The sequence below is a fragment of the Pinus tabuliformis genome, chromosome 4_1, assembly GCF_031772625.1.
Source record: "Pinus tabuliformis cultivar Carrire ecotype Pingquan chromosome 4_1, CPIR1, whole genome shotgun sequence".
NCBI lineage: Eukaryota > Viridiplantae > Streptophyta > Pinopsida > Pinales > Pinaceae > Pinus > Pinus tabuliformis.
The window spans coordinates 203288821-203302756 of NC_142303.1; the positions used below are offsets into that span (position 1 = coordinate 203288821).

At 38.1% G+C, this 13936-nt stretch overlaps 1 protein-coding gene across 1 annotated transcript; it reads right to left on the reverse strand.

Annotated features, from left to right (window-relative positions):
• Positions 1–12445: 12445 nt before the first annotated feature.
• LOC149174927 (MYB-like transcription factor ETC3) lies at positions 12446–13087 on the reverse strand. The gene is made up of 3 exons (XM_089422716.1): positions 12939–13087; positions 12734–12830; positions 12446–12642 (listed from the first exon to the last, which is right to left on the reverse strand). Exons 1-3 carry the CDS (start codon positions 13030–13032, stop codon positions 12540–12542), a joined length of 294 nt encoding a protein of 97 aa, XP_089278842.1. The 5' UTR covers positions 13033–13087; the 3' UTR covers positions 12446–12539.
• Positions 13088–13936: the final 849 nt, after the last annotated feature.

Genomic DNA, 13936 nt, shown 5'->3' on the forward strand with positions numbered 1-13936 from the left:
AATGGTTTAGCTGTCAGGGGAATTCCCAAATACTTTGAAGGTAGGGAATCCCTTTGAAAGCCCAGAATTCTGGAGATATTCCTCTGAATTGCAATATTAGTATTTAAGAATTTTGTTTTTGATTTGGAGAGGTTAACTTCCATACTTGTAGCCAAGGCAAAGTCATTTAGGATTTGTTTGTACACTGAAGCTTCTTTGACTGTGGAGATACCCTACAGCATGGTGTCATCCAAAAATTGTTGGTGAGTAATTGCTTGACCATTCTCCGTTAATTGGAGGCCCTTGATCTTTCCTAAGACTTTGGCTTGATTGATGGTTCTGCCCAGACCTTCCATCATGAGAATAAAGAGAAAGGGAGAGAGTGGGTCTCCCTGCCTGAGGCCTCTGGAAGGAGTGAAGATTTCTGAGGGCAAGCCATTCACTAGAATTGAAAAGCTAGAAGAAGTAACCAGAGCCATAACCCATATGACCCAGTAGTGATCAAACCCAAAAGCAATAAGGACTTTCTTAATGTAAATCCAGTTCACCTTGTCATACGCTTTTGCAATATCTAATTGCATGATCATACCAGCCTGCCTATTGCTGGTAAGCGTATGAACTACCTCATGAGCTTGGATAATGTTGTTTAGAATTTGTCTTCCTTCCACATAACCAGATTGTTCCCCTGAAATTAAAGACGGAAGAAGAGGTTTGAGTCTGCTAGCCAAAATCTTGGAAATAATTTTGTAAACAACATTGCATAAAGCGATGGGTCTGAATTTATCAGGAGTCAGGGCTGAGTCCTGTTTGGGGATTAGGGAGATGAAGGAGGTGTTGAGGGCTTTCAGAATGGTCCTGTTTCTTCTGGAGTCCTCTACAACATTCAGAATATCCTATTTGACAACATTCCAGCAGGCCTTGAAAAAGTCCACATTAAAACCATCTAGACCTAGAGCTTTGCCATTCTGCATGTCTTTGATAAGCTCACTGACTTCTTCTTCAGTTACTGGTTTATTCAAGTTAAAATTATCCTCTCTAGACACCATTTTAGGGATATTTTTTGTAATTTCCTTGATGTAATGTTCTCTGTCTAGATTATTTTCTTTTGTGATGCCTTTGAAATTCCGTACCAACACCGCTTCGATATTCTTATGGGAGGTCTGAAGCTCCCCATTCTCGTTCAATATCGAAGAGATTCTATTGTGCACTCTGTTGGCCATGGTAGATCTGTGGAAAAATTTGGTGTTTCGTTCACCTTCTTTGAGCCATTGAACTCTAGACTTTTGTCTCCAAAAGATTTCCTCTTGTTTGCATAAATTCTCCCATTCTTGATTGTGTTTATCAACTTGTTCACTTATGATTTTATCAAAACCATCTGTGATAAATGCTTGGTTTAGTTCCTGTAGTTTAATTTCCACTGATTTTTTGTCTACGAAAATATTGCAAAACTCCTTCTTGTTCCAATCTTTGAGTCTGAGTTTGATGTGCTTTAGTATTTTATGAAGGAGGAACATTTTGGTGCCTTGGATCTGCAGATCTTCTAACCACAATTTTTCAATGTTGTTGATGAAATCTGGGTGGGAGAGCCTGATATTTTCAAATCTGAAGGGTCTATTCCTGGGAGCATCGATCCCTTTGATCTCTAATTGAATTGGCCAGTGATCAGAGCCTCCAAATGGGAGAACACTGGTAGTTATTTCTTTATTAGTGAGCATCAGCTCCTCTGAGATAAAAAATCTGTCTAACTTGGAGGCAACCTGGGCATCACCTCCTCTTTTGTTATTCCAAGTAAAAAGGCTGTTGTGCATTTCAGAGTCAACCAGTTTCATATCTTCTATGAATGATTGGAACACTAAGGAATCTTTGCTTAGCATTCTGGTACCTCCTTTTTTTTCTGAAAGAGATTTAATCATGTTGAAATCTCCTCCCATGACCCAAGGGATTTCTTCATGTCTACTTCTGAGATCAACCAGGGAGTCAAGAAATTTGAGTTTCTCATCTATTCGTTGAGGACCATAAACATTCGTAACCAGGAAGGTGTCCGACACCCCCACTGGTTGAATGATAATAGATAAATAATTTCTTGATGCCTCTGCATCTATTATGTTGACTCTTTGGGGGTTCCATAGAGTGAGAATGCCCCTAACAATGTTCTCTTCTTTAACTTCTAGAAACTCAAATCTATTAAGCCATTTGCTATGGATTTGTTTTAATTTCTGAATGGAGCATTTTGTTTCTTGAATGAAGATTATGTCCGGCGTTGCTAGCTTCATTCTGTTACTTAGCATTCTTTGTTTTCTTTTACTTCCTAGACCTCTGATATTCCAAGATATGAACTTCATAATTAAAGATTTGTAAAGGAGTAACTAGTTAGATCTTTCATCTTATCGGAATCTATCATTAGCTTTCCACACTCCATCAAGAGCTCATTTTGCTTTTTTCTGCCCCTCTTCTTTCCTGGATTTCTAGTAGCTAATCCTGGAGTTGATTTCATTGTTTTCACCCCTCTGTGCTCTTGTTTGTGAATATTTTTACCTTTATCTAGCCCTCTTTCTTGAGTTTTCCATAAAAACAACTGTTGTATCCTGCTGCATTCTTCTTGAGGCAGTGAATCTATTCCTCCTTTAGTTCCCTGCACTAGGAATCCTTCTAGATTCAAGTTTTCCTTGTCGAGAATTTCTTGTAGTTCATGATTCCCTACACTAGGAATCCTTCCAGATTCAGGTTTTCCTTGTCGAGAATTTCTTGTAGTTCATGATCTTCCAGATCTGTTTCACTTTGGGTCATTTCTTGGTCCATCTCCATTTCTGTTTCACTTATCATCACTTCTTTTTGAGAACCAATCTCTTGAGATTGTTTTTTTCCTTTTCTTTTTCTTTTTTATTAGTACCTTCCTCCTGATATTGGTTTTCTCTTGTGATTTCTTCATTCTCTTCTAGCACTTGAAACTTGTTCTGATTGACATTCTGCCCCTTGTTATATTGGTGCTTAAGCCCCTTTTTTCCTCCTTTTCCTCTACTGGCCACTTTATGAAAGCTTCCTATGTCCTTCGTTGTATTAATTTTATCGTTGTTGTCTACTTTATTGAGAGGGCAGTCTTTGAACAAATGTCCATGTTCATGGCACTTACGGCATCTGAAAGGGATATGCTCGTAGTCCACTGTCTACACCCACTCCTCATCAAAAACTTCCAGGATAACTTCATCTGGAAGCGCTCCTGAAAGATCCATTTCCACACATATCCTTGCAAAGGAGGTGTATTTTCCTCTTCTTGTGGCTTCAGAAGCTTTGAAAAAATGTCCTAGTTTATTACCAATGGCAGCTAGTGATTCAGTTTGCCAATAATCAAGAGGTAGAGAATAAAGCCTTACCCACACTGGAATTGAAGAGAAAGTCTCCAGCTCTGGGACAAATTTCATCCTCCATGGCCTCATATAGAGACCAGCTGCTGCAAAAAAGTAGGGTCCTCCTTCGAATATTCTATCTTTGTCTTCGATGTTTGAGAATACCACTGTGAAGAATCCCTTTGACCCAAGATGTAGGTCAATGCTTCCTTTGGGTTTCCAGTGATACTTGATCCATGTCTGTAAAGCTTTTTCAGTGGGCCATAGACCCATGAATTTGCAGATAATGGCGTAGGTCCCCATGTGTTCCCTGTGCGCCTGCAGAGCAGGATCATTTAATATTACTCTAGGAGAGATTTTTGCTTTTGGTTTGCAAGGTCCTTTTTGTTTTTTGTCTCTTGAACCCTGACTTTTGTCTTCTTCCTCTTTGTCCTTTGTGCAACTGTTTTCCTTGGTTTTGGTCCCATCTACTTCCTTTTCATTATCCCTGTTCCTTTCATTCATACAACCTTTACTATTCCCCATCGGTGATTTACTTCTACTGGCAACAACGTCTTTGTAGGAGGGAGCCGAGCTCCCTCCTCTGCCGCCCTCCATTGGAGACGAACTCTATTGATTTCTGTAACCCTATTCGCTTCGCTTCAACTCTCCCGCATTTTTCACCGGGTTTCTTTATCTATCTTTACCATGTTATGTATTATTATTTTATTATTTTTAATAAAAAATAGCACAAAAAAATAAAAAGTCAATATGCATTCTAAGGAAGTGTGTTTTTAGTGATATTGGATTTAAATGTTATTATTCATTTATTTATTTTAATATAAAATATATGTAATTTATTTCATTCTTAATTTAAAATTAATTAAAAAAACATAAATCTATTTTTCATTTAAATTTAAATTTTAATATATAGATTTAAATTAATTATAATTATTTGATTTAATATAATTTATTTTTTATAATGAATTAAAAAAATTATTAACCAATAAACACACCAAAAAAACAAACAAAAAGTATTTTACCCTGAGGAGGAATTGTGACCTTTCATATCATCATTGTGATTACGTTCACTCGGTCTATTTCTATTTCTCCCGACGGCCGTTTCCTGACCATTTCAATTCGTAGAAAAATACAGCACAGTAAACTTATCATAGTTGAACGGCTACTCAATAGAGACTACTCTACCCACTAGACAAATTTTTACGTCTTTAGTATTTGTAAGATGGTGGCTAAACTACACACCAAATCCAGGAGGATGATACAAATTGTTTGTACAACGTAGAATTATTTTTATAATAAAGCTTTTTTTTTTCCACTGGAAAAATCATAATCTTTCATTATGATTTGTAAAATTACACGTTGTAGATGCTATTAGCATATGCTATATCATTCTTGCCGTTAAGGGCATTGATAAAAAAATTTCAGTTTGTCAAAAACTTTGTGCTTCTTGAGCATTCATCACAACGCAGGGTGTTTAGTCACTATCTTCTATAAATTATAAAAAAGATGCTATTTATATGACTGTAATCTACAGTAGAGTCCACATATACCACGTAGGGTAATGTCTTTGCTGAGAGTTTCTGCTTATATACACTAGATATATAGCCTGTAAAAAATATATACAATGTATGAGCCAAGCATGTACATCAAAATTTACCAAAATGAAACTGAGATCTAAGGGCTCTCTGCCCTGTGGTAGATTTGATCAATGTAAGGCCGATGATAATAATGATATTCATTGGGGCCTCGTTGTTCTTGTATCATCCACTCTCCTCGGGGAAGTGTCGTGGCCTCCTTGGAAAGCCCGTCAGCACAACTGTTATGTTCCCTGTAAATGTGATTGCATGAAATAGAGTTAAACTGTGCCTTGAACAAAATCACTTCATCCAGAATATTGCTGAGTGTGTCTGAGTGAAAAACAGTAATATCGTTGAACCAATTTACTATGATATTTGAGTCACCGTATATGTTTATATTCATGCAATTATGACCCAATGTAAAATGCAGAAGATGACGGAGAGTAATGAGCTCTGCGAAATTATTTGTTCCTTCGCCTAGCCCCATCTTTACTTTGTAGTAATACTGATCATTTATGTATAGAATGAAACCACCGCCACATCCATGGTGCTGTGCAACACCATCAAAAAATGCCCAAGGAGAATTTTTGTCTATAGGTGCAGGATCAAGTGGCCTATGGGGCCGAGGATGATGAGGCTCAGGTAACTCGAGATAGGTAGATATTATTTGGGCTGTAATATGTGGCCAACAAATAGGTCTGTCATCAAATATAACTCGGTTTCGAGCCAGCCATATATGCCAGCTGATGATTAAGGGGAGACATTGTAATTTTGTGCCATGATGATGATTGCACCAGTTTTCCCATGCTCGATCAATGTTATCACCCTCCCAATGCCCGGAAAAATGAATAGATGTGGATATATTTTGCCATAGATTGATGAGGGAATTGCATTTAAGGAATAAATGTAGAGTCGATTTAGAAGAATTCTTGCATAAGACACACCAGTGAGGGCCATGGAAGGATCGATGAGTAAGAGACTCGCCCGTGGGAACTTTATCTCTGAGAATACACCAAAAGAATAGTCTAGTTCTTGGTGGTGATACTAGTTTCCAGATACTCTTCCACCAAAATATAGTCTGCTCCGGCTGTTTGTGAGAGATCAGGTTGAGGTATCCAGACTTTGGAGAATATATACCATTTTCAGCTAGACACCAGACAAGTTCATCTGGTCCTTCTTTGATCCTGATGTGTGATTCACATAAAGCATTTATGTATTCATGCCATTCCTGCTGCCACTGTGGGGGAATATCAAACTGCTGGGCAGATTTCCAACCTTGAGAGAAAATGTTGGTGTTCTGTGGGTCCACTATGTGTGCTATAACCTTGATCTCATGAGAATGTAGGTGTTGGATGAGCTCTCTTGATAGTTTAAATCTACCACCTCCTCCAGTCCAGGGATCCAATCCAATGTGAGCCTTTGATCCATCATTTATTCTCCAAACGAGGTTGTCCTTGATGCTAGGCAGGGAGTGAAGGAGAGCCTTCCATATAGTTGAAATACTTGTTTTAGGCCAGCTCGGCAAAAGGACCCAATCCATGATTTGTTGTGGCCAAATGTACTTGTGATATGAAATTGTAGTCCATAGATTCTGTCCAGTCAGTAGAGTCCAGCCCATTTTTGCAGCCAGGGCTTGTGCAAAGAGGGGTAGGTCTTTTAGTCCCCAGCCTCCCCATTTTTTAGGCAAGGCTATCTTATTCCAGCTGACCCAAGCAAATATCCTTTTGTCTTGGTGGTCGTTCCAGAGATATCTGCTACATAGTTGTTGTAATCGGGCCAGAATGTTCCTGGGGATCCATGCTAGTGCCATCCAAAAAACAGGGGTGGCCTCAAGAACTGATTTGATGAGCACTAATCTGCCAGCCCTGGATAAGTATCTATGACTCCAGTTTGAAAGCCTCTTTTCCAGCTTGGTGACAAGCCAAACCCAATCTGCAATTTTTTGGCTGAGAGGCTTTATCCAGAATCCCAAGTATTTGAACCCCCTATCCAGGGGTATGATGCAATAAGGGAAATGTTGATGTGCAAGCTGTGACTCTTGGATGGAAGTGAGGGCTAAGGTAATGGTAGATTTTCCATGATTTGCCTACATACCTGTAGCCGACGAGAAGAGGGAGAGAATTTTGGAGAAAGTGAGAGAGTCACGAATGCTCCCATCTAGGAATATGAGAACATCATCCACAAATAGGAGGTGAGTAAGGAAGCAAGAGTCAGTAATCTTAAGGCCTCGAAGGCTGCCATCTCTTTTGGCAGAAGCTAGTAAACGACTAAGCCCATCCATAACAATCAGAAAGAGAAGGGGGGAGAGGGGGCAGCCTTGTCTGAGTCCCCTCTCAGCATGAAAGAAATGGGAGGCAGATCCATTGATGAGGACACTGTAGGTAGGGGAGGTAATGCAAGGCATAATCCAAGCAATGAAATCATGGGGGAAGCCCAGGTGAATGAGAAGCATCTTAATCCAGATTTTGCTAGATCGATCTTTAGGATGATGCCCTTTAGATGTTTTGTACAAATCGAGTGGATGGCCTCTTGGGCCGAGCCAATGGCTTCATGGATCTGGCGGTGCTCAAGAAAGGCAAATTGCTGAGGGGCAATATGTCGGGAAAGAATGGGCCGAAGATGATTTGCAATGACCTTGGAAATGATTTTATATAGACAGTTGCATAATGAGATAGGCCTGTAGTCATTGAAAGAGGAAGGTGTATCAGATTTCGGGATAATGGAAATATAGGTCAAATTGACAACATTGTATAGAGATTCGGATATTCTACATTCTTCCACAACTTTTAACAGATCATTCCCTAGTAGTTCATAGAATGCAAGATAGAATTCTATCATCCACCTGTCTGGACTAGGGCTCTTGTCCTTTTTGAACCATTTCAGCGTTCCTTCCATTTCACCTGCAGTAACAGGGGCAATTAGCTCCTCGGCCTCATCATCATTTACAAATCTAGGAAAGTGTCCTGCCACATTAATGATATCAACCAGATTTGACCCAGGAGGGTTTTTAAAGAGATTCCTGAAGTGAGAGGTGCCAAGATGGGAGGGTTTGTTGAAAGAATCAGCTACTCTCCCATTAGGTAGAGGTAAGTTCCATATAGTGTTTGATACTTTTCTACCTTTTGCAAAGTTCTGAAAGAATCTTGTGTTGTCATCACCTGCTTTTAACCATATAGCTCTGCTTCTGAGGTGCCAAGATTCCTCTTTCTCCTTCAATATCCTAGCCTTTTGGTTTTCTAGCTCAATCAGGTGAGTTTTTTCGTCTGTTGAAGTGAAACCCAGGTTTCGATCATCAAGCAATATGCTCAACTCAGATTCAATTTGTGTTAATAGAAACTCCTCCCTCTGATGTTACTCTTTTTCCCAGTTGATAGATAGATGCTTAAGCTGAGACAGGTTGTGACAGAAACCCTTAGTCAAGGAATCATATCTGTCAATCAGGTTGGCAGTCCAGTATTCTGAGACCATGTTAATGTACTCAGGATCCTATAGCCAAACATGGTTAAATTTAAATGGAGCTTTTGGCTTAGGATGAGGGCCAAACACCTCCAGATAAATGGGGGAGTGATCTGAGATGCCCCCTGTGCCAACCCATTGTTTGTAGTGATGCAATTGATTCATAAGGGGGACCTTTATCAGAAAATGATCTAATCTTCTTGCAAGTGCAGCTTCACCCACCCTTTTGTTTCGCTAAGTAGGGAGAGGCTTATTCATGGGAACATCCACCAAATTGTGCTTTTCCAGGAGGTTGGTCATATATCCAATAATAGAGTACACTTGTGCCATTGACCCCCAAGATTCACCAAAACCCAAAGAGAAATTGAAATCTCCTCCTAGGATGATGTGATCAGGGGAAAAAATCGATAGATCAAGCAGGTGTTGCCAGAAGTTTTCCCGCTGATGGCAGGGACCATATATGTTGATAACCCTCAGATTGATACCAAGCTCCACAGAGAAAAGATCTAAACCAATGAAACCATGGCCACCCCAGGATGCTAAAACCCTGATGTTGCGAGGATTGTATCCAATGGCAAGACCCCTTGATCGACCCACAACATCCATTGCCAAAAAATTCCATCCAGGAGTTATAGATCTTAATGAGCTGGTGATGATTTCGGCCTCACCTAGGGTTTCTTGGAGCAAGATAATGTCAGAAGGCTCTACTGCAAAAAGTAGATGCAAGGCTAGTTTCTTGGAAGCACTAGCCATGCCTTTGCAATTGAATGAGAGACACTTCATGGGGGAACCCTACCCAAGGTGTTCAGTGCTCTAAGAACCCCATCTAGAGTGGATTGTCTGCCAGAGGCGACCTCTGCCCCTGCCCGATTGATGGCTTTGGATAGGTCTGATTTCCTCCATCGAGTTGAAAGGATGACCGAACCAGGTTGGGTGAGTCCCAAACCAACGAAATGTGACGGGGTACCGCCAGGGAGTGTACGGGAGCGAAGGTTGTAATTGTGAGATGTAGAATTTCGGTTTGATGATGGTGAGGTTGAGGTGGTTGATAGAGAGTGCAAAGATGGTGCGGTGGTGGCGATGGAAGGTGGTGTAACCATAGAGCAGTGAGCCATAGAAGTGTTTATGGAGGATGATACAAAAGATGAGCAAAATGCAACTGAAGTAGGGTAAGAGGATAGAGAAATACCCGATACTTTTGCGGCTTCAACGGCGGCTTGAGCTTTGGTGAGGGGGGCCGATGGTGTTGTATGCACAACTTCCACCGACCTTGGGGAGATGTTGCTGACCGGAGGGATAGGACCTGGAATAGGAGAGCGATTCAGAGCCGGCGAATCATTCCTTGTAGAAGTAGGAGGTGCCCTCGGAGGATCCTCTGGTTTCTTGATGAGTGGACAGTCTTTAAAGATGTGCCCCACTTTGTGACATCTCCTACATTGAAAGGGGACTCCTTCATAGTCCAGGATCTGAACCCTGGTGTATTTCCCCCATTGCAGTGTGATTTTCTCTTCCAATCCTTCGCGAGTATCCAAATGAACCAGGATGCGGGCTAGGGTTCTGTTCTTCGATTGCATGAATGTTCTATCATGGTCCAGGTAGGTACCTAGGGCATTTCCAATTTTGATGAAAACCTCCTCGCACCAATACTACAATGGAAGCCCTGGCAAGCGGACCCAGAGTGGCCCCGCCCCTATTTGCTCCCTCTCTAAGTCGAAAAGGGGACTCCATCTCTTGAGGAGCACAAGAGCCATCTCAATATGCCAGTACCTTGCGAGGACCAGGTCCGTATAGTTTTCTTTTGCGAAATGAAGTGCGAACCAACCCCTAGGCAATACCTGCACCTCAGGCAGTTCCTTAAGCATACCTCCCCAAATCTCATGGATCCATAGGGTGAGTTTGACTGCTGAATATGCTCTGCCTCGAACATGTCCGACCAGTACAGTGTTTGCCATGCATGCAGCTTCCCCGATAGCAAAGGTCTCACCAAACCGAATGATGATGTCCTTTGTGGTCGCCTTCACACACTTTCCCTTCCGCTTCCCAGTTCGTGGCGCAGATGGATGATCCGACAGCGGATCGGGTGAACCTTCCAGAGAGGTATGAGTCGCAGGCTTGACTTTTACTGCAAGGGTTTCAAAGCAGGACCGGATGGGGGAAAGGAGCCAGAAGCCGGTGAAGTGAGATTAGGGTTTCCAAAAATGACGCGGTCGGGGAAAGAGTCCTCGATATAATCAAGGTCCTCGACATCCATAATATTGCCCATGCTGTTATCTATTACCGTCGGCAGATGGAAACAGATACGGCTGCAACGGAAACAGAGAAACTGTCGGTCGTCAGTTGCCTAGAGCCAGATGCCTGTGGAGAGTGCTGCAGTAAAACCTAGGGTTTTTACCCTAAACCCTTACGGTGATCTCCAAAATTCACCATTCGACCCTTGCTCCTTATTGTTGTCATTGAGATTGTTTATATAATAAAGCTTATTATACGTTTATTTTGAATTAAATTTTATATGGGTGGTTGTATTTTGTGTTAGGGGAGGAGACATGAGTTAATTTAGGCCTAGTGTGGTTTAGGGTGAGTGTTATCTCTCATAATATTGATAGATTATATGCCCCTAGATTATGGCTCCTCATACCCCAAGTCAAATTTGGAAGATCACAAACATTGTAATAAGAAAAAAAACATAGTAAATATAATTTTCTATAAAATGTTTTTCTAAAGAAATCACATTGAAGATTTTGGTAGACTCCTTTTGAACCAACAAGTGTGTTCATCTTGTCCTGAAGATGAACCACACTTGTTGGTTCGAAAAGCGTGGACCAAAATCTTCAATGTAATTTCTTCAAAAAAATATTTTATACATTAAGATATGGATCACGAAAGCTTGAATTCTAAAATATTATTTTATTAATTATTTTATTAATATATATATATATATATATATATATATATATATATATATATATTATAAATAAAAACTAATTATAAAATTTAAAAATATAATTTTTTTAATTGCGAAAAAAATTAATTATGAATTATATTAATATAAAAAAATATTATTTAATTTACAGTTATTTTAATTTAAATAGTTTATTATAAACTTATACTATTATTATTCAATAATAATGCATTTTTGTTCGATTAAAATATTGATTCATTGAGATATTTTAGATTTTTTTTTTTAATACTTCATACAAATCAAAGTTGAAATCTGGATAGATCTGGTAAAAAAAACTATTAATTAATTTCCAAAACAATTGCAAACTATATATTAGAATGGGACTATCCCTCCATTTAAGTTATCGTCCTAACTTTTAAGGTATCATAACTAGCATATCCTAAAAAGCTTTTATCAATATTTTGTAAATATAAAAATAAAAATAAAAATTTAAAAAAAATTAAATATTCTTTTAATTTTTTTAAAATCTAATAAATCAACTGTAGTATTAGTAATATAAATCATGATCATCTATTAATATTTTTTTATTATTAAATTATAAAAAATTATATTAGTAATATAAATCATGACCATCTATTAACATTAATTTTTTATTAAAATATAAAAAATTAGAAAAACTATAAAAATATATTAAAAAAAATTATTATTATAATTAAATTGTATAAAAATATTTATTATAAATTAAACTAATTAGAAAATACAAAAGATTTAGATGGCTTTTAGAACCTTGCTATCACTATATAATTTTGAAGATTTAGATGCCCTTTAGTCTTAAATGACTTATAATCATTTCTAAAAAGCATAAACAACTTTATATATATATATATATATATATATATATAATTTTTATTTAACTATATGTAATTCAGAAGAACCTTAAGTTATATATATATATATATAGATATTTCTTAGGCATCTGCAGTACATATATTATTAATTATTTAAATTCATTTAAAAAAATTACACATGATAACATGATACAAGAACATAATACAGATTTTATTGATACAACAATAATGTCCTAAGAGCAGAAGTGAAACAGAAGCACGGGAAGATCAGATAGCAAAAAAATAAAAAATCAAACGGTGTTCTGGAGATGACTTACTGGGAGAAATACCTAATACAGAAAATGAGTGAATTACATATTCAATAACACAAGACCTAATACAATGAGCCTCCAAAATCTTTGTGCTACATAGAGTGTGGCGTGAAGATATAAAGAGTCTAAGAGCGTGAAGAAGAGGTAGTAACTATGTATCTCATTTTACAGTAATTCTCAATTTCCTCTTTTCTTCTCCATGGAAAGCGCCCCGCAATCAAATCCCACCTGCGCCCATACATTCCTCAAATCAATTCAACCAACTGAGTAACAATGATGTAAAAAAGTTGGTGTAACAGTGAAGAAGAGGTACACGTACCTGTCACCCACAAGGTTGTAAAGCCTATTGATCAATTCTTCTTCTTCACTACATATCTCATAACTACTCTGGTTGCAATATTCAACGTTGCTTCCGGCTGCAATAAGTCGAATTCAATCAAACAATGAACACATCAAATAAATAAATAAACCCATGGTTTTATTAATTAATTCAATGAGAGAATGAAGATTCGGATTCAGCAAACCTAATGATATTACTACTCCTCCGGGAGTAGCGTTGCAGTCTTCCTCTTCCTCTGATTTTGGGAGGGTGAAGTGTTGCCTGCTATCCATATTCATATGAATGATCTTTGATGAATGAATATGAAGAAACGAACGAATGGGAGATTTTATAGAAAAAATGCGTACGAGTAGACACTAGCAGCGCAAATTGCAATTTTATGGAGAACTAGGGCTTATAATTGAATGAATGTTATGGAGCACATGCTTTCGTACACAAGTGACGTACAAGAGCTGCAGATTGTATGTGGAGTTTTGTGAATGGATGGTACTTGGTCGGCTGAGCAGTACTAGGCTAGGGGCGGCAGTAATGATTGTCGTTTCTTCCAGGTGGGGATGGGCTTTTAATGTGAGGTGACACAAACTGTGTTCGTCAGATGAAAATTCATTTTCAATTTTTTTGGCTGAAAGTGGGTGTATTTTTGCCTCTGATTTTTTCAAATGTGCTCTCTTTTATGGGAAATGTGTGATCGACACGCATAGAAATAAAATTAATTTTTTAAATGTGCTCTCTTTTATTGGAAATGAGTGATGGACACGCATAGAAATAAAATTAGAATTCCATTTAAGTTGGCCACCATCTCATCATCCATTTGCTTCGCCTCTATCATTTCTAAGTTTATTTTTAAATGTTATTTTTTTTTTTTGAAAATCAGTTTTTAACACAATGGAATTCCATTTTACTAGTATACCATTTTATCATAAATCTACTTTGATTACCTATTGTAATTATTATTAATCAATTAAAATTTTATTTTAAAAACTAATATAAATTATAAAATAATATTTTACCAATATCACTTTTAGGTTAATATATAATAATTTCAATGACCTTGTTAATTAAGCCTATGTGAAGAGTAACACTCAACCTACTCATCCTAAAGGAAGGAATTGTGGAAATCTCAATCAAGGAGTACGGTTGGTATGGCCTTTTAAGGACTTTAATTATTAAAATAAGAATTTT

Bases quoted from the DNA above. Each gene is read 5' to 3' on its own strand.
- LOC149174927 (XM_089422716.1), bottom strand. From the start codon at position 13,032: ATGAATATGGATAGCAGGCAACACTTCACCCTCCCAAAATCAGAGGAA. The intron at 12,831-12,938 runs GTTTGCTGAATC...GACTTATTGCAG, and splicing joins AGGAGTAGTAATATCATTAG to CCGGAAGCAACGTTGAATAT. The intron at 12,643-12,733 runs GTACGTGTACCT...GTATGGGCGCAG, and splicing joins TACAACCTTGTGGGTGACAG to GTGGGATTTGATTGCGGGGC.